This window comes from Scylla paramamosain, chromosome 15, assembly GCF_035594125.1.
Source record: "Scylla paramamosain isolate STU-SP2022 chromosome 15, ASM3559412v1, whole genome shotgun sequence".
Lineage (NCBI taxonomy): Eukaryota > Metazoa > Arthropoda > Malacostraca > Decapoda > Portunidae > Scylla > Scylla paramamosain.
The window spans coordinates 16,241,012-16,262,158 of NC_087165.1; the positions used below are offsets into that span (position 1 = coordinate 16,241,012).

General features: G+C 37.1%; 2 protein-coding genes across 2 annotated transcripts in view; one reads left to right on the forward strand and one right to left on the reverse strand.

The window, feature by feature from the left end:
- The window catches only part of LOC135107531 (oxidized purine nucleoside triphosphate hydrolase-like), a 9,007-nt gene extending 5,297 nt beyond the window's left edge, over positions 1 to 3,710 (reverse strand). Inside the window, 2 exon segments of the mRNA XM_064017497.1 lie at positions 3,466 to 3,509; positions 3,511 to 3,710. Coding sequence (XP_063873567.1) covers positions 3,466 to 3,509; positions 3,511 to 3,624 — 158 coding nt within the window. The 5' untranslated portion in view covers positions 3,625 to 3,710.
- A 4,108-nt stretch (positions 3,711 to 7,818) lies between these two features.
- Positions 7,819 to 20,815, forward strand: LOC135107530 (tafazzin-like). The gene is made up of 4 exons (XM_064017496.1): positions 7,819 to 8,015; positions 12,470 to 12,598; positions 16,299 to 16,447; positions 18,620 to 20,815. The coding sequence occupies exons 1-4, from the start codon at positions 7,877 to 7,879 to the stop codon at positions 19,067 to 19,069; spliced, it is 867 nt and encodes a 288-aa protein (XP_063873566.1). The 5' UTR covers positions 7,819 to 7,876; the 3' UTR covers positions 19,070 to 20,815.
- Positions 20,816 to 21,147: the final 332 nt, after the last annotated feature.

Consider the following 21,147-nt stretch of genomic DNA (forward strand, 5'->3'; position numbering starts at 1 on the left):
GAGAGAGAGAGAGAGTAAAAACAGACAGGTGGGAGGGATGTGATTGGTCAAACTTATGTCTACTGAGAATTGTTTAGATGATAAGACCAGCATTTTAGGGTCAGTGGAGCGCCCAAGCTTTTCACGCCAGCAGTCATAGTGTGTGGAAAAAAATAAACTCGCTTTTGTGTGTGTGTGTGTGTGTGTGTGTGTGTGTGTGTGTGTGTGGTGTGTGTGTGTGTGTGTGTGTGTGTGTGTGTGTGTGTGTGTGTGTGTGTGTGTGTGTGTGTGTGTGTGTGTGTGTGTACTGCATAAAAACACGACTTCTGTCTAATGTTATTTACCTACTAAAATCCCTTGAGTTGACACGTCGCCTTAGCTAAAAATAAGGGTAAGAAGGCTGCTTCATCATGTACATGAATGCTGCCTCTTTGCGATGATCGTACAAACAATAAACGCGGCTATTTGCTGTGTTATGTTAGCTCTTGTCTCCCGTAACATCAATCTTTGCCTTTGTCGCTGAAGGAATGGAGAGAGGAAAGGAGACAAGATTCCCGGGTTTGGTTCAACCCAGGAAGCAACATAAAATAAATAAATAAATAAATAAATAAACTTATATAAGAAGAAAGCTCTACCTTAAGAAATCACTGATCATACAAAATTAAAGATCTTCATTAATTTATTCCAAAAATTTGCATTATGTTAAGGGATGAAGTGCATGAAGACTCTGGGGAGTCACTGCGCCTTATTGCTTGTGTGTCCTGCAGGGATTTCTTTATTATGAAGGTTCTTCTAATGCTGTTCAGCAAATCTGAACAACCCAAGGTCGCCAATGCCAGGAACATGACTTGCATGACAACCCTCTGCCCTCCTAAGTCCTTGACAACATTGTTTACAATATCTGGCCTCTTCCATTTGAAAACTTTTCCTTTTGACTCTAGATTTATTTGTTTATTTTTCAGGCGAGGAATATTATCTTTGCATTGCTAATTTTATTCGCTCTTACAATAATTATACTATTAAGAGAAAGCAAAACACACTAGTTGTCTACAAATACTACAATATTTTTACTTTTCAATGAGGCAACAAATAAACTTCCTTACCAAAATAACCTGAGTTTGACCATTAAAAAAAAAAAAACAGCTTCATAGTATCCTTTTCTCTCTCTCTCTCTCTCTCTCTCTCTCTCTCTCTCTCTCTCTCTCTCTTCTCATCTCCTCTCTCTCTCTCTCTCTCTCTCTCTCTCTCTCTCTCTCTCTCTCTCTCTCTCTCTAACATCTTGCGGACATTGACACAAGTACAAACAGACAGAAACATGAATGAGTACCTAACCTACACGTGGCAGTTGACAAGCGTTCTTCATGTATAACAACTGACCGTATAATCATCGTGATGCGAAATATAGAAAATGTGTAACTAACGTGTGCAAAGATGAATAAAGATCTTGGCCGAACTTGTGACTAGTGCTTTTACGTTTGCCAGACAGTTATGTACTGCGCAGGGCGAGGGACTGATGGAAGGATATTAATCTCTGGATACAGCGGAGGTTGTTTTGTAATGAGTGTGCGATCTTCCATAGTGTCCCCCGCATTCTTAAGCATTCTGTTCTCTCACTAGGATTATTTTCACAGGCCACAAAAATTATCATCCGAATTTACATTGATATTTTCATCTTCATTGAGCATAATCTTTGTTAATCTACCATCAAAACCATGAAAAACTCCAATAGCTTCCACAAGAACCTGTTACATGAAAAAAAGATAAGGCGATGAAATGATCAGGGATTACGGCCCAATGTCCTCTCGTACTCTTGTGTGCTTTGCGGTTTCAGTATCGCAGCTGATAGATTTGTTTTCTACTACTTGCGTTTAAAACCGGATGATTGTTTCGCAGGTTTCTGTCTATTTGAGAGAGAGAGAGAGAGAGACGAGAGAGAGAGAGAGAGAGAGAGAGAGAGAGAGAGAGAGAGAGAGAGAGAGAGAGGGGGGGGGAGGCGGAGGGTGGGGGGGAAGGCTTACTTCATGAAAGGCGGAGCGACGAAATCATATAACGTATTATTTAGCATCTTGACTCCAGGGGAATTCCTACGTTAATAAGTCTCTCTCTCTCTCTCTCTCTCTCTCTCTCTCTCTCTCTCTCTCTCTCTCTCTCTCTCTCTCTCTCTCTCAGGCTACTTCTGGCAACACTTAATTTTTATTTACCTTCTTTTTTTAAAGATGTATCCCAGTTTCTTATATCCTTGTATATTTGAACTATATATTTCCTTTCACATTAATAAACTTTGCACGTTCATATGGATCCCATTTAAATAGACACTCTCCTTGTCCCGACACCTCCCGTAATTACGCCGAGAGAGAGAGAGAGAGAGAGAGAGAGAGAGAGAGAGAGAGAGAGAGAGAGAGAGAGGAGAGAGAGAGAGAGAGAGATTTATATGTTATGGGATAAAGATTAATTTGATGAGGCAATTTGAGGAAGCAATATGATGTGTGTGTGTGTGTGTGTGTGTGTGTGTGTGTGTGTGTGTGTGTGTGTGTGTGTGTGTGTGTACCGGGGTACGTGCCGTTTTGCTGTAGGAAAGAGATAACTTGGGTATTCAATGGAGAAAATGATAGGATTTCGTGACAACAGCCTAAACACTAAACACAGTAGTAGTAGTAGTAGTAGTAGTAGTAGTAGTAGTAGTAGTAGTAGTAGTAGGAGGAGGAGGAGGAGGAGGAGGAGTAGTAGTAGTAGTAGTTGTAGTAGGAGGAGGAGGAGGAGGAGGAGGAGTAGAAATAGTAGTAGCAGCAGCAGTAGCAGTAGCAGTAGTAGTAGTAGTAGTAGTAGAAACAGCAACTGCTGTAGTGTCAATAGCAATAATAAAAATAATAACAGCAATAATAATAATAATAATAATAATAATAATGATAATAATAATAATAATAATAATAATAAGTATTAGTATTAGTATTAATAGTAAATCATATTCATTGGTGAAGTATCTTCAGCATCATCACGGTTTCAGACTAACCCTTTCTATAATCAGATGCTCAAGATAATAAGTATTTACATGATCACCCAGTACTTACACACGTTTTTCCAAGTCAAAGAAGCGTCCTTCCCCAGCTTGAATCCACAGTGTTTGTGAGATCACGAAATAATTTGATTTTTTTTTCTCTCTCTCTGTTATTCATGAAATCATTACATCATTATTATTATCAAAATTCAGTAAAGAAAAATAAGAAATATGACAAAACCAAGGAAAGCATCACATTTTGGTTATTGGATTAGAGAAAAGATTTAATTGGGAGTCATCACCATAGGAATATCCATCACCAGCAGGAGTAGTAGTAGTTAGCAGTAATAGTAGTAGTAAAAAACAACACATGCTACACAGTACATCCAAAACTTTCTTTGGGGTAAAACAAGGAAGCAATCTTTCTCGATGTAAACAAACCACTGCTAGCCGCCAGACGCTTCCTTGCTTCACCACAAACATCGACCCACCTGACGGCCCCTTCCTTTACAGTTTCACCGGACTCCACCTTGCCCTCCGAATCCATTCCATCTTCCTTGGCCAAATCCTCGCTTCTTGTATCCAAGCAGGACTCTGGTTCCTTCCCTAACGAAAATAATCGTGTACAGTTTCCTTAGCGATTGCGACATCTTGGATTTGGCGGGGAGTCAGCTGATCTAGTGTTGTCAGATGAAGAGCACTGCATTCACTTCCACAAGCCGCGTCATACCTACGGTCTAACAATGATGAGAGAGACCATGGAGATATACGTAATGGTATATTACAGCTCCACGTGAGAGACAAATTTTCTTATCCTTGATACCTACCACAGAGCTCGTCGTAACCACTGATTATATATATATATATATATAATATATATATATATATATATATATATATATATATATATATATATATATATATATATATATATATATATATATATATATATATATATATATATATATATATATATATCACTTTGGAAGCTGAAGAATCAACAAACGTTTTATAGTTAAAGGAATTAGCCGAGAGGTATAGTACAGCACAAATAAATTTTGTTTTGAAAGTGACTGAAGTTGAAGCCAGATGGCAGAAAAATTGGTAAACTCAAGAACTTGGGCATGGAAGCAAATTATGCTGTACACAGAGATGCAACATCCAGCTTTGGATTGGAAATGAGGATACTAGCTAGAGAAAGTAGGAAAGAGCAGAAAAGGGTTTACTGTCAGTTGCCTCAGACAGCTGTGTTTAGATCTAAGGTTGTGAATGTTCCAAAAGTTAGTGAAGAAAAGGTTGAGAAAGGTGTCAAGACACTACTACTACTACTACTACTACTACTACTACTACTACTACTGGTACTACTTGTTACATTTCTGTTGAATGCTTTTTTGGCTAGCTGATCTAATTTGTACTACTACTACTACTACCTTGATCTGAATCAAGGAACTTGTATGTATAGAATCTTTAATCCAGATTGAGAACACAGGTTGGTGGAGAACCAGAAACAACTATAATTTCCTTGGAAGGGGCAAGTGAGTCATATGCTTCATATTGTTACAATTATTTAACCTGTTGGATTTTCTACAAGCATCAACTTTAACTGATGGATGTCAGACTATTTACCACACTAACATACAACTTTTGAGTTCCTACTTATTGCAATACTAAAGTTTCTTTGGTAACTCAGAAGGCTAGAAAAGACAAAATAATCCTCACCTCTCTGGTGTCCATGCAAACTTTTTTTTTTTTAACAATGAACAGGCTTTGGTTAATTTTGTTGTCTATTGTTGATACTTTCAATGAATTCAATTAATTTTTAATGATATTTTCAAAATAAATTTATTACAGGGCCTTTTGTAACATTGCATAATATGCCCCTAACTTTATCTATCAGTTTTTTGTGGCGCAGCACAAGGCAATTTTTTTTTGACATCTTGTAGGATTGGAGAGAAACATGAATGCACACACACACACACACACACACACACACACACACACACACACACACACACACACACACACACACAGGAAGTGGAGTTAAGATGTTGCTCTACATGATTATAATAGTTAAGATAACATGTTACTTAAAAAAGGGATAGAAAAAGTTATATACTTCCAAATAAAAAAAATACTTAAAAAAGCATTTTCATACTGTTAAGATGTTGTTCTGCATGATTATGATAGCTAAGATAACATGTTACTTAAAAAAAGGACAGAAAAGTTATATATTTGCAAATAAAACAATACTTAAAAAAGCATTTTTGTACTGTCCAGTCCCATGATTGTAAATACATGCAAGCAGGTGTCACACATCCTGCTGATCCAGAGGTATGTTTTTTCTTGTTTGATCTTAATACCATGAGGTAACTGCTGAATACAAATCCTGTACTTGACAGGGAAGGCTGTGGCATGATCTTTTCCACCAGGCTTTGAACTGACAGAATAATGTGTAATATGTGATAATTTGTATACTTGTCTTATATGCTTTGTTTTAAAGATGTTTTAGTTCAGTTTAATATACACAGGCATGCACATTTTTTTCTTAGATATTCACAATCAAGATATATTATATGCTACTAGGCATTAATATTACCAACCAGACTGTTAAATTTACCCAGACTCAGAGGGTGCAAAAAGAGAATGAATGTGATGAGGTACTTGTAGTGTGGTGCATATCATCAGCCTGTAGTTCTTGTCTGGCAGTGGATCTGGGACTAGGACTGATGGCACTTGCAAAAGGCTCATCTAGAACCACTACTTTCAGTTTATAGATCCTCTGATCCTCAAAAGTCTTGATGGTGTCCTCATCCAGGTCAACCCATTCAGAAAAATCCTCCTCCTCAAACAAGTACTGAATTAATATATCCTTTGGTAAGGAAACAGAAGAAGATTTTTCTTATTAATTCTGTTAGCCCAGCAAGAGTGGCAAATTCAGGGGTCATAGACAGTATCTTTTGTAGGAGGTTACTGTGATGTGAAGTTTGATAATTTCTGAAGTTTAAGCAGTTAAGTGGAGGTTAGGACAAGTGTTTATAAACATACAAACACACACACACACACACACACACACACACACACACACACACACACACACACACACACACACACACACACACACACACACACACACACACACACACAAAGAGTTTATAGTATTACATGATATCTAACAGTAACAAAAAACAAATTTTCAGAAATCTAATACACTGAATTAAGATGAGGACCAGGTAGTTGATGAATGTCAATAACAGTTTCTCAGCAAGATCTTCTAACTATATAGGAATGGAACTGAACAGAGTAATCAACTGTTTCCATAAGGTTGCAATGCAGGAAAGGCTGCCTGTTAATCAAGAAAGCCTCTCTAATATACCTGAAAAACAGTAAATCTCCATTCTCTCCTAGGGTGACACACAGTCCACTACTATAGGTAATCCCATCATATGTTACAGGCTTTACTGCCAAAATGTGTTCCATGTGTTTTACTGTGTGTAGATATTCCACAGAATCATAATCAGCTTCACTCTGCATACAAATGCTAATCTCTGGATGAAGTGTTGAATCATCACTAACTTTAAATTTCCTACTGACTCTATTAAAATGGCAATCATAAAATAATGCAGATTTGTTATGATCTAGAACAGCCATCAATTTCACATTCAATTCTATATCCTGGATCTGATGAGTGTACATATGTGTAATGATTAGACAAATTTTTAAAAAATTCTTTGTTTTAAAGCAGCATAACTCACATGTATCAGCATGTATCAGCATGAATCTTGGTATCAGCTTTCATAGTGCTAAATACAAAATGTATACATAAGTAAATTAAGAACATATAAAACCTAAACTTTCACACTGTTGTCCTTTACCACTACTTACTACAATATAGGAGCTTGCAAACGTTTTATTGTTTGTTTTGTGTGGTTTAAGTCTTTTTAAAATGGGACCACTAAACAGAGCTAGTGAGTTTTTTTTCTCCAGTGGTATTATATTGCAAGACATCATCAGATCCCTTTTTGCAATTGGGAAATAAATACTTTTCAATAGTTCCCTTTGACATAGTCTTACACATTTTTATGTTGCAGTATCAATTCTGCCTTCCTCATAATGGTCTGTCTTTATAAATCAATTACCTTGTTTCTTCTACCTAAATTCAGCTTGCAAATATGAGAAAAACATTACAATAGCAATCCCTCCTTCCATCATCAGACAGTCTCTTCAGGAACCATGAGCATATTTTTTTTTTTTTTTCAGAGATACTGATTATGTTTTTTCTATAACTAGGTAACATATTTAGATTTAGTATTTCAGTAAGATTCTATAACTAAAATACTTTACACCAGGTAAGGTTAAGTATAGATTAGGTTTAGTATCTCTATAACTAACATGCTTCTCTGAAAGTAAATGGATATATATCTACTCCATAGTATACAAAACAGAATAGTTAACATCAGATTAGGTTAGGCGTTTAATATTTACAAGTGTGCTTTTTTTTTTTTTTTATATAGGTAAATTTTTACATTGTTCCCTGTCTCATAGTTCATGAAGAGAATATTTTTTTTCTGGTAGATATATGTGTATTTTGAGTGAATTTGATAACCGTTTTCGTTACAAATCAGTATCTTTTTTTTTATCCCCTTCCCCCCAGTATGGAAAAGTAGTGATTCTTAAGGAAACCAGACATCAGACTTATATAAAACACATCATGAACTATCAGAAAAAGATAGTTTCATCCACCGTAATTAAATCAGTTCTGTGTGGGACAGCCGTAAGAACCACTGGCTTTTTTTTTTTTTTTTTTTTTTTTTTTTTTTTTTTTTTTACATGAGTTGCCGTTCCAAAGGCCTGACTCAGGAGCGATCCCGTCACCTGTAGCATCAAGATCAGGATCAGGTAACCATGGCGGAACCGGAGGGAAAGGGGTTGTTTCTCCGCTTTGGATGGCCCTTCCCGGACATGAAGGACCCACCCCTTTCCTTCAGGCTCAGGAGCACCTTTATTATTCCCATGGTGGGCACCTTCAGCAAGATCCTGCTAAGTAAGTGAATGCCAAAAAAGGTTGTGTTCAGCCTAGCTTCGGAGTTAACGTCCACTTCACCGTCTCCTATTATTGAAAACTTTTAGTAAAATTAATTGTTGTGTATGATTACTGGACCTGTATTCCAAGCGTTGGAGATGGGAGGGCAAGTTCAGGAAGGTTGTGTGGGAATGGCTCTGCTCTAGGCTTTGGTAAACTTTCGGAAAGCGGCAACCACACAGCTTGAAACCAGTAGTTTGTTTTGGTAGATTTTGATGTGCTCTGAATTAATATGGTAAGTGTTTCTCTCCAAAATCACTTATGTTTATCGAAATGATAGGCTTCCTCCCAGAAATTCCAAACTATTGTATGTTAAACTAGATTAATGTGCTCTTTATTATCATCAGTTTAGGTCTACTTGTGTGCATTAAATTTGTCTCCTTCCAATTCAAAAAGCTTAAGGTTTCTCAGCAGTCATCCAGCTTGTCCATTGACTCAGAGAAATTCTCTGACCAAATGGAACCATAACTAATCCCAGCTACACACAAAAGACTGCAATAGTTTCATGCCATATATACTTTAATTTTTCTTTATTCATATGCCATTGCACAGCAAGCCAGGCCACATGGTAGTAAAGCAGGTTTTGTATGGGGAAATCATATACATTATGAACTGTGATCTGTTTCATGAGCACCATCACAGTGAACTCACGACCCGTAGAAATGTGAACAGTAAGACTGCCACAGACTGGTACTTTCACTCTAGGTTTTGCTTGTGTATTCCCATCTCATCTTGAAATGGTGTGACATTTACTTTATTCTTTCTGAAACCATTGGTAAGTAATATAAAACTGTTCTATTTGGATAATTGTGGATAATCTGTAATAAATAATAAATAATTTAGATAAAAATATATTTATTTATTATGTTTCAAAGCAACATGGAATTACTAAACCAGCAAGGGAATGAGAGCATCAGTCAGTGGCAGTGTTGTCATATTTTGTACCTTTGGGTAGTGGGGTTACTGTGAATGAATTGGTGAAACATCATCCCTGCTTAGCCTCCTTCCAAGAATTATGTGTGAATCTCTTAGCGGTATGTCAGTGAGGGGCACTTCAAAACTAAGTTAGCCAAATATTTAACCTCTTGATACTCCCTCTGGACTCACCAAGTCACACTAGGTTCTGCATTTCAATATTTGTGTAAAGGTATGAACTTAAAAAAAAAAATAAATAAATAAATACCATTATACATTGTACACAAACTGACACTACTAATGAAACTTAATAAGAAGCTTTTCTCAGATAGGTAGCTGTGCCTGTGATTGGTACAGTCCAACATTTCAAAATGGGTAATATGAATTAAACTGCCATATTGCTTCATAAAACACAGAGGGAACCTGCTCAAGTCTCTCTCTCTCTCTCTCCTCTCTCTCTCTCTCTCTCTCTCTCTCTCTCTCTCTCTCTCTCTCTCTCTCTCTCTCTCTCTCTCTCTCTCTCTCTCTCTCTCTCTCTCTCTCTCTCTCTCTCTCTCTCTCTCTCTCTCTCTCTCTCTCTCTCTCTCTCTCTCTCTCTCTCATATACTCACACACACATTTTATAGTAGTGCTTGACCCATTCATATTTCTATAGGTTCTTCATTTGGCAGCTCACAGTCACACTTACCAACCCTGTTGTGATAACTGGATTTGTTAATTTTGGAATTAATAAAATCCCTCCCTCTGTAATAGTAGTATTTCAAATGTGTCTACTTGAAGAAAGAACATGAAAATACAATGACATGAAAAATTTTATTACTTTCATTACTTCTACATGTAATATAGTAGTGCAGGGGTCGGCAACCTATGGCACGCGTGCCAGACTTGGCACGCAGAGTGCTTGCCTATGGCACGCCACGTGATATGGAGCAAAAAAAAAAAAGTAAAGCAACGAAATAATGAGAGAGAGAGAGAGAGAGAGAGAGAGAGAGAGAGAGAGAGAGAGAGAGAGAGAGAGAGAGAGAGAGAGAATGTGTATTGTACATCCTTACAATTATGATTTAAATTTTCGTATGATTCTAAATAATTCTTTCTTTTGATATATTAAAATGATTAAATTAAAACGAAAATGTTTTGTACCCGCGATGAGGTGTACGTGAGCACAGCGAGATGTAGACGAGTATGAGACACGTTGGCCCCCGCCGCTGGTGACGCATCAGTCAAGCAGCGCTGCTATTTCAGTGACTATTTAGCTGCCCTGAGTGACGCTCTTGCTAGTTACTCTCACCATGGCTACTGCGAAAAAAGTCAAACTTGATGTCCGATCATTTCAGTCATCATGGACAAATGACTTTGGATTTATTCAACAGAATGATCGTGCTGTGTGTGCTCTCTGCTGCGAAAATGTCGTGTGCCGCACATCTAGTGTTAAAAGACACTTTGAAACAAAACACGAGAAGACTTTCAAGGACAGTGCAGACAAGACTGAAGCGATTAAGAAAGCAGTATCCCGCTATGAGAAACAAAGTAATGTGTTTAAGAATCTGAGTGCTAGCAAAATCAATGCAACTGAGGCCAGTTACAAACTAGCTCTGTGTATTGCCAAGCATGGAAAGCCTTTTACTGATGGAGATTTCATAAAAGCAGCTTTCCTAGAGTGCTCTGAGGTGCTTTTTGATGGCATATCAAACAAACACATGATCATCTCAAGGATAAAAGATATTCCTGCCTCAGCTAGGACCGTGGAGAGACGTATTTCTGAAATGGCTGCTAATGTAGGTGAGCAACAAACTGTTGCTTTAACAACTACACCTGTGTTCAGTGTGGCCCTGGATGAAAGCGTGGATATAAATGACATTCCCCGCCTGGCTGTTTTTGCCAGGTACAGTGACACAGAGATACACGAGGAGCTGTGCTGTCTTCAACCTATGTATGGCACTACCAAGGGGGAGGACATACTGAAGACATTCACTGACCATTTTGAGGAGAGAGGGGTTGACATAAGAAAGATTTTTGCAGTTACAACAGATGGTGCCCCTGCTATGGTAGGAAAAAACAAGGGTTTTACCAAGCTTGTTGAGGATAAAATTGGACACCCCATTTTGAAATTGCATAATTCATCAAGAAAATTTATGTGCCAAAATCTCGAACTCTGATCTCAACAAGGTGATGGCTACTGTAACAAAAGTAGTGAATTTTGTTGTTGCACACTCTTCTCTTACGCACAGGCAGTTTCAAGCTTTCCTTGAAGAGGTGGACAGTGCTTACAAAGATATACCCTTGCACAGCAGTGTTAGGTGGCTAAGCTGTGGGAAGGTATTGGAGAGATTTGTGGAATGCTTTGATGAAGTCAAGCTTTTCTTAACAGAAAAAGGCCAAGGCTACCCTGAGCTGGAGGACAGAGACTGGATTGTGAAACTTATGTTTCTCTCAGACATCACCAAACATCTAAATGACCTCAGTCTTCTCTTGCAAGGTGCAGGAAAAACAGTGATGGACTTGTATGATACTTGGAAGGCATTTGTTGCAAAGCTTGCAGTTTACTCATCAGATATTAAAAATGGTTCTTTCCGTTACTTCAAAAACTTGAAAAACTTATCTGCAACTCATCCTATCAACACTACTGATCTTCAGGTGTACATGCAAGAATTGAAATCTGAGTTCTCAATCAGATTTAAAGATTTCCAAAACATCGGCCCAGTGTTTTCCTTTTTAATCAGACCAGACACGTTTAGATACAGTGAGTTGGACGCATCTCTTTTTGAGTGGATGGAAACTGAGGAGTTGCAAATGCAGTTAATTGACTTTCAGGCATCATCATTGTGGTCAGCTAAATTTAAGGATCTTCGAGAAATATTGGAAACTAGTACGACTGATCATGCAGCCTCCATATTAAGTTCCTGGACATCACTGCCTGATAAATTCAGTTGCATGAAGAAAGTAGCTTTTGCATTGCTATCAGCATTTGGATCTACATATCAGTGCGAGCAGATATTTTCACACATGAAGCACATCCTCAATCCCCATCGCAGCAACCTTACAACGGATCATTCTGAGGGTTGTGTAAAGCTCAAGGTGTCCAGATATTCACCTGAAATTTCAACTTTGGCCAAAGGGAAGCAAGGGCAAGGATCGCATTAATAATGTGAGTACAATTTTAAAATAAAGAAGTATATTTTTAGTTACTAAGAATAATAAATGCTACAAAAAATGTCACATTTATGTTATGTATATGGAGAAAAATACATTTTACTTTAATTACAATGGTCACTACATACTCAGTCATAGTGTATAATTATGATTTTCATTTTCGTAGGCTACATATAGGGCTGAAAAAATAACATTTGGCACGCAAGGTAGTAAAAAAGTGGCATGAATTATAAACTGGCACACTATGTTCAAAAGGTTGCCGACCCCTGTAGTAGTGTGTAGTACATATTTTACTTTGCAAGTGACAGTAAGCATATGATTCTTTGTTACATTTCCTTCTCATCCATCAGGTTTGTGCAACAGCGTCAATGGCCATAATGTGGAGCGCTTGCAAGAGATGGTGGAGAAGAGGCCAAAGGGTACGCCGCTGATCACTGTCTCCAACCATTACTCCTGCATTGATGACCCTGCACTCTGGGGTAAGGCATAAGAAGAGCATGTTCAGGAAGACCTGGAAGGATAATGTTTTGGAGGGAAAGAGTATGGAGATGTCTCTCTTCAGAAGTTGTTCAAAGGTCAAGAGATCTGGGGAGTTGAGAAAGAAATAGATATGACTGCTATAAGTAAGATAAAGAAAAAAGGTTGTATAGAAAAGATGAAAAGGTAATGGGAATGTTTAAGAGGGAAGGAGAACATGGAGCTAAGAAAGAAAAGATTAAATGAATGTAGAGAATTATGTAAATACAGAAGCAGAAGAGAAGAATTTAGGTGTTCGTGAAGAGGTGGATGCAGGCTTGGCATTAAGAAAACCCACCCCATAAAAAAAATAAAATAAATAAAAATGACCCCCCCCCCAAAAAAAATAGCCTAAGTTGGGTTTTTTGGGTTTAATTAAAAATATTTTGCATATCAAAATTTATTTCTATATCATAATGATAAATAAGGTTTATATATTTACATATACATAAAAAATGTAAAAGCAGTCAAGCCTGACCCGTTCATTTCCTGTATAGTACAAGTTAAAGTTAACACAGGCTTTGTACAGCCAGACCAACCTGTATCAGCATGACCTAAGCAAGTGTCTGTTCTTCATTAATAGAAAATGTCAAAATCTTTCAAGATCTAACTCTCCTTGTAACTTCTGACAGCCAAGAACATCTCCAATAACTTTGCTTCTTCATCTTTCCCTCCTTTATTTCAATTTGATGGCACAACTGCTATCTCATCTATTCTTAAAACTGAGCTCTTTGTTCAAATCTTTGCTAAAAACTCTATCTTGGATAATTCAGGGCTTGTTCCTCCCTCTCCACCATTTTCTGACTACTTCATGCTACCCATTAAGATCTTTCGCAGTTATGTTTTCCATGCCCTCACTGTCCTAAACCCTCGGAAGGCTTATGGAGCCTCTGTGCTTGCACCTTGACTAGTTGAGCTCTTTCAACTCTGTCTGTCAACATCTACCTTTCCTTTTTGCTGGAAGTTTGCTTAAATTCTACCTGTTCCAAAAAATTTTAGGGTGACCATTCTAGTCGCTCAAACTACCATCCTATTGCTTTAATTTTCTGCCTCTCTATCCTCAACAGGAAGATTCTTAAATTTATTAACAGTGATGTTCCTCTGGGTTCTGTCCTGTCAATTACTCTCTTCCTGTTATTCATAAATGATCTTCTAAATCAAACTTTTTGTCCTATCCACTCCTACACTTTCCCACATCTTTTCATAGACATCCAGCCCTTCAGGAAGTAAACTTTTCTCACAGGGAAGCCACAGAATGCCTGACTTCTGATCTTTCTAAAATTTCTGATTGGGGCAGAGCAAACTTAGTATTGTTCAATGCCTCAAAAACTCAATTCCTCCATCTATCATCTTGACATAACCTTCCAGACAACTATTCCCTCTTCTTCACTTATACTCAGCTGTTCCCCACTTGTACAATGAACATCCTCAGTCTGTCCTTTACTTATAATCTAAACTGGAAACTTCACATTTCATCTCTAGCTAAAACAACTTCTGTGAAGTTAGGTGTTCTGAGTTGTCTCTGCCAGTTTTTCCGACCTCCAAGCTGCTAACTCTGTACAGTCCATATATGGAGTGTGCTTCACATGTATGATGGGGTTCCACTCATACTGCTCTTTTAGACAGGGTGGAATCAAAAGCTTTTCATCTTATCAACTCCTATCCTTTAATTGACTATTTTTGGCCTCTCTCATCACTGCAGTGTTGCATCTCTTGTTATCTTCTACCACTATTTTCATGCTAACTGCTCTTCTGATCTTGCTAACTGCATGTCTCCCCTCCTCCTGTGGCCTTGCAGCACACAACTTTCTTCTGCCTCTCATCCCTATTCTGTCAACCTCTCTAATGCAAGAGTTAACCAGTATTCTCAATCATTCATCCCTTTTTTTCCTGGTAAACTCTGGAACTCCCTGCCTGCTTCTGAAATTTCCACTTCCTATAACTTGAACTCTTTTAATAGGAAGGTTTCAAGACACTTATCCTGTAATTTCTGACTACCATTTTCGACTCTGTTCTGGGACTGGCACCACAGTGGGCCTTTTTGTTGCTCTTGGCTGGTGCCCCTCTTACATGAAAAAAAAAAACACTTCAAACTTTTGTTTCACTCTAGATTATATTTTAATGACATATTTAAGCTGATTATATATAAATATGAGGAATAAAATAAATAAAAATGCCCTCCCCACAAAAAAAAAAAAATTTAAACCCAGATTTTTTCCAACCCTGGGTGGATGTGAGGAAGAGTGTCTGAGGTAAGATTGGCTTAGAGTGTTTATGTGTGACATGAAACAGTTCAGTTTTTAAGACACAGATTGGAACTGAGCAAGATCTGATGTTACAGAAAAGCCAGACGAATTTGGCCACTAGGCTGGGATCAGATTGTGGGTACAGTGCTGCCTCTCTTGCTAAAACTACCCCAAGTAACTTCTGTGATACATCTAAAAAGGCACTAGAACAGTATTTCTCAACCTGGGGGAAATTTTAGAATTCCAATGAGGAAATCTATTGAGGAAAATAAAAATGACCAGATATTGGCCAACAGAAAAAAAAAAAAACTCATAATGTGGCAGTTGACTTTTCTTCAAGTTCTATATACAAATACAAGTAAAAATTTCTGCTTCAGTTGCCTTTGGTAGTGACTATGTACAATAATTTTGGTTGAAATTCCATAATTTTTGTGGTTACTTTATAAACAGGTGAAATACAAACAGGTGAACTGGTAGAAGGGGGGAAACAGGAAAAAGGTTGGAAACTGCTACATTAGAAATATAATGGAGAAAAAATAAATATGATTTTCACATAAATATAATATCCTACAAAAAGTGAAGTCATTATACATGTATATCTATACATCAATAAAAAAAACATGGCATAAATACATATTTGTAGAGTGTTTCTAAGAAAGTGTTATTCTCATTAACTATTATGGCTGTTTTAATTTGTGTAGCTGTGTTATTTATAACTATATTTAGAAGGTAATCCGAAGAATACAAGTGGGAAGTGTGTTATTTATTTCATGAAAGAAAATGTTAAACTCATCATGAAGGGCAACACTCACCATCCAGCTTTACCGAGGCCTTGTCCTGACATGCTATATTTATTGATTCACACCAGGGTTAAGGTGATGTTAGTTTCATAATACTTGTAGGGTAATTTGAAGAAATATAAATAGGAACTCATCGTGAATGGCAAGGCGCAGGTGACTTCACCCTGACAGGAATCACCCACCATGTGTTCCCTAGGAGGCAACCCAGCAGCACTGCGCCCACACCATGACCATACCCTAGCTGCCAAATTAGGTTGGTTTTAATTAGTATTTGAAATCAAAGCTACACAGTTCTAACTTCAATGATTTTTCATAACTTGTGTACAGAGTTGGCATCTGTGTAATGTGTATAAATGCTGGAGTGTTTTTCTTTATTAGTAAGCACAGCAGTTCTAACTTTTTAACGGCATATTTCTCCCAGTAGAATTAGAATTTTGCTCTGAATTTAAGTCCTTTTCATCTTTTACTTATTTCCTTTCAAAAATATCAGTGAACAGGTGTTAATCAAATTACTACAACCAACTCTTGTATATTTCATTTTAGGCACACAAAGAGTTTTAGGGGATATCTCGGTTGATTTTGTGCCACTTTCACACTAACGCAGTCATCTCATGCAGGTGTGCTGAAGTGGCGGCACCTGTGGAGTGCCACCACCATGCGCTGGTCTCCTGCTGCCCATGACATTGCCTTTACACGTCGCATCTACAGCTGGTTTTTCAGCAGTGGGAAATGTGTACCCATCATCCGGGGACTTGGGGTGTACCAGGTGGGTGACTGTACTGCCCTTTATTGTGGGATTTTCATAGGATTAGAATAGCATTACTTGGTAAGCACTATCAATGTAGAGATTTTATTTTCCTTCAGCTGCACTACACAACACTGGATTCGAAACTAAATTCTAACGTGACGATTGATTGTTCTCTCTCTCTGAAGTGATATGGATGATGACTGAGCAGTGTCTCTCAAGCTGACTGTGACTGAACAAAACTGGGTGAGAGACCAAGACTGACTGCTCGTGACTGGGTGACTGACTGGGACGGAACTCTGTCTGGACTGAACTTCTATGTCATTTTTGCTTTATCCTTTCTCTTTCTCACCCTTGTATAATTATATTTTCATTCTCTATCAGTCACATTCTAATTAGCAATTCTCAGAATTGTCCTTACTTTCACAGAGAGAGAGAGAGAGAGAGAGATTAAGGATGGAGGGAGGGAGGGAAAGAGGGAAGGGAATGGAGAGAGAGAGAGAGAGAGTGGATTTTAGTGCGAAATAAAAATTGTGTACACTGCAACTGTTTTCAAGACTGAAGATGGCAGGAATTTTCGATGGCTCATCATTTTGAGGTTGGTGTTTATTTACAATGGTATTTTGCAAAAAAATTTAAGGTAATTTTTTTTTGTATCTGACATATAGGAAAACCCACTTTTTTGTGTCTTTTTAGGATGATTCAAGTGCCGTCTTATATGCCGAAATATACGGTGCTTTATGTTTTCTTTTTACTGTATTTTTTTTTATAATTTAGGTTTTCATTCAATTCTGTGTTTAGAGCACAACATAAATCCATAAAAATAAAAAAAAATAAATAAAAATATAGGGGGATTTTGGGACCTGGAATGGATGAATTTTTTTACGTTAATATGAATGGGATAAATTGCTTCCCAATTTGAACAGCCCAAAAGAACCAGTTAAGTTCAAATCATGAGGTATCACTGCATTCATGATACAATAGCACTTGAATAAGCATAAAATAATTTAATCTTGGTTAAAGAGACTGATAACTTGTAATTCTTTCATAGTAATAGTAGTCAATAAATCAGCAAACACAGTGATAATTAAACTTTCTAATGCAAGTCCACAGTATGACAATCTCTTAGCACAACTCCTGAAAAATAAAAAAATTTCACCCACAGTAACCACAGCAATCAGGGCCAACAACCAGTAGCATAAGCATAGCTCCATTAGGGATAACATGTCTGGTTATAAAATTCCTCTCTGAAGAGAGGACTTTCTGCTTTTATCCTTGTTGTAACACTGTTCCCTAGTCATTATATATACTCTGAAATAAACTCCACATATGGCATATACATAAACATGATTTATCATCTATTACCATAGAAAACTAATAAATATATAACTGTGTGTACATAGCTGATCACATGTACATGTACACATGTAGTATAACCGGGGATTCAGCACACCCACAACTGACCTGCAGTGTAGCTCGTATTATTCTGATTCTTTGAAGGTAAAAATCCAATAAAAGTGGTGGTGAGTGGGTCAGGAGCGCCATAAGTGTGAAAATTATGACATTTTTCTTTATATTATGGCTTAGTGTATGGTAGACAATGTATGGTAGATGGCAAGCACCAAATTATGACAAATACCATAATTATGGCAGACAGTGCAACTCTGGACCACCACCACTACCACCACCCACACCCTCCCTCCCTCTCTCCCTCCCTGCCACTGCCACTTAATAAGATGAGCTCCACTAGATGGGAGCTCCAAACATGCCAACACACTACAGTGTAATAATATATTTGTGATGATGGCAAACATGTACCTCATGTAAAATACTGTGGAATGTGTGTTGGCATTTAGTGAATTATCAATAATAATACAAATTTAATATTCCAGCCTTTGGCCAGACATTCTGCCTCATTTACCGACATTTATCCAGTAAATCCGATGGATGGTCTGTAGGCCATATATATCTGTTAAATGTGGAAACCCACTGTAACAGGGTCCATTATAATGAGGGTTTATTATATATATATATATATATATATATATATATATATATATATATATATATATATATATATATATATATATATATATATATATATATATATATATATATATATATATATATATATATATATATATATATATATTCATGGCAACTAATTAATAAAAGACACCTCTTGACACACAGCAAGCAATGGATTTTCTGCTGGAGCGTTTAGGGGAAGGTCACTGGGTGCACATATTTCCTGAGGGCAAAGTGAATATGACACTTGAGAAAATGCGACTGAAGTGGGGAGTTGGGCGCCTGGTGTATGACTCATCAGTGTGCCCCATTGTGCTGCCCTTCTACCATGTTGGGATGGACCGTGTCTTGCCAAACCACCCTCCCTACATCCCCCGAATTGGCAGATGGGTAACAGTGGTGGTGGGTGAACCGCTGGACTTCAGGGCAGAGGTGGAAGAGATGCGGAGAAGGAATGAAGATCCAGCCAATGCTCGTCGCCACATCACTGACCGCATTCAGGAGGAATTGAGCCACCTGAGGGAGCGTGCTGAGGAGCTCCATGCAAAGTTGATGGCTGAGAAGGGAGAAATGTGGAGGCCAGCAGTGCATGGCAGGAAGGAAGGTTGTGTATGAGGTTTTGTATTAATCTATATTAGGAAGGGAAGGGAAAATGATACAAACAACAGCTTTATCTTTGTATTTGTTATTTCTTGCAAGGAGACGTGTTGAATATGTTATTTTATTTATTTAATAACCTAAGTGAAAACTTAGGGTTGGCAGATCCATACAAGTATTACTTTGCTGCTGTGCTCCCTCCAGAATCCAAACATTTCCCCCTTATTTGCTGAAATTCTTCTCTACTTCTTGCACCTCTTTCATACATATACTCCTTCAAATGGCCATCCTTTCCTACTAGGATCATTGATATATAGCTGGGAAGAGGTTGCGTGATATGCTATTTGTGGGTATCAGTAGGGTTATGTATGTATGAAGCATTGATTCCCACCACATTATGTAAGAATGTAGAATATTTTTTACTTTCATACATTCTAGTTATTCTTGTATGATATGTACCTAGGAAACAACACTTTGATACGGTTAACTAAAGATAATTCATAGGTCTCGAATATATACAAATGCTCTTTGCCATCCATTTTTCATCTGCACTCATTTATCATCCATTCGTTTATCATCCTTGTAAATATGTTTATATACACTATACAGTTGTAATTAATGTGGCTTTAGAAATAATACATATGAAATATTCATGTATGTATATCATCTAAAGAGGAGTTAACATCACAAACATTCCTCTGTTGTAAGGATGCACATATTTACTATACTCACTATTTATTTACAGTAAAAAAAAACATGCTGTGTATTACTGATGTATTTATATCTTTTTACCAAAGAAATGAATTAATAAGGTGCCATAGTAAATACACATTATTTTTGTGCCATGGTGAACAAAAAAAATGTGTAATTTTTTCTTGCAACAGTTAATTCAGAAGCATAATACTGTTAACATTCATTTTGCATTAAGAAAAGGAAGGAGTCAGGGAGAACACATGAGAGAGAATAATACAGTTGTAGAGAAATGAAATGCAGAGAGAGAAAGAGAGAGAGAGAGAGAGAGAGAGAGAGAGAGAGAGAGAGAGAGAGAGAGAGAGAGAGAGAGAGAGAATCTTGTGAATTGCTTATATACCAGAGGAAAAATTAGTCAAAATAAAAAAAATAGTGACCCACATTGTTTACCAGACCACTGTTTACAAGGGTATGTAGGAGGTAGTGTTAATGTGCCTGGCTTTATCTAAATTCAACAATAAACAAATATTATACTGTTTTTCCACCAAGGGTCTGCTAAGGTACATAATTATGAGTAGTATATTTATTCCAAAATGTATTATTAAAAAATTAATAATAATTAACATTTTCATAACTAGCTATCAATGAATTTGTTTGTAATGGCATTAGATGTGATGCATTTGTAATGGCATAAGATATGATGCATAACATAAATAATTATTGACAACTAGCAACATGTCTATAGGAATATGCACAAAATATTCTTGAAATATTCATTGCATTCACAGGTGATTTTTTTTTTTTTTTTTTTTTTTTTTTTTTTTTTTTTAGTTGAGTTGCAGAAGCTAAAGTTTGATTATTCTATAGCAGGAAGAATTCACTGAATCAATAATTTTATCTGCTGAATTTGTATGTATTATTACATTAGTGTGAAAACCAGAGGTGACTAAGGTGCTGTTATCAGTGTTTGCAAGTATGTCAATAAGCTGTTGGCCTGCTGATACATTGGGACCTGTTCTGTTTATTGTACAAATAAGATTAGAAAATATATTTTTATTAAACTATACTTGACTAGTTTTGTTTGATTGTAATGTGAGGTGGCCTGAGTAACTGCCATTACATGTGGCCTATTACAGGTCCTTAATGTATTCATACCTTTTTTTCCTCTTCTAATTTCATGAAACATTATTCTTGTCATAAACTTGAGGTAGACAATCAAATGGTATATAATGAAAAAGTTAATTGCACAATTCCTGAGTTAGGTAGCTATGAGCTCTGCAAGAATTATGAGTGTGGTCCCTATCAGGAATTATTATTTTGTCAACACTGGCTGATGTAGGCTTTTGCCTATAGCAGCGTGCCTCACAGGAATTAATACCCAGCTAAGATCAGATGAACTTGGTGCA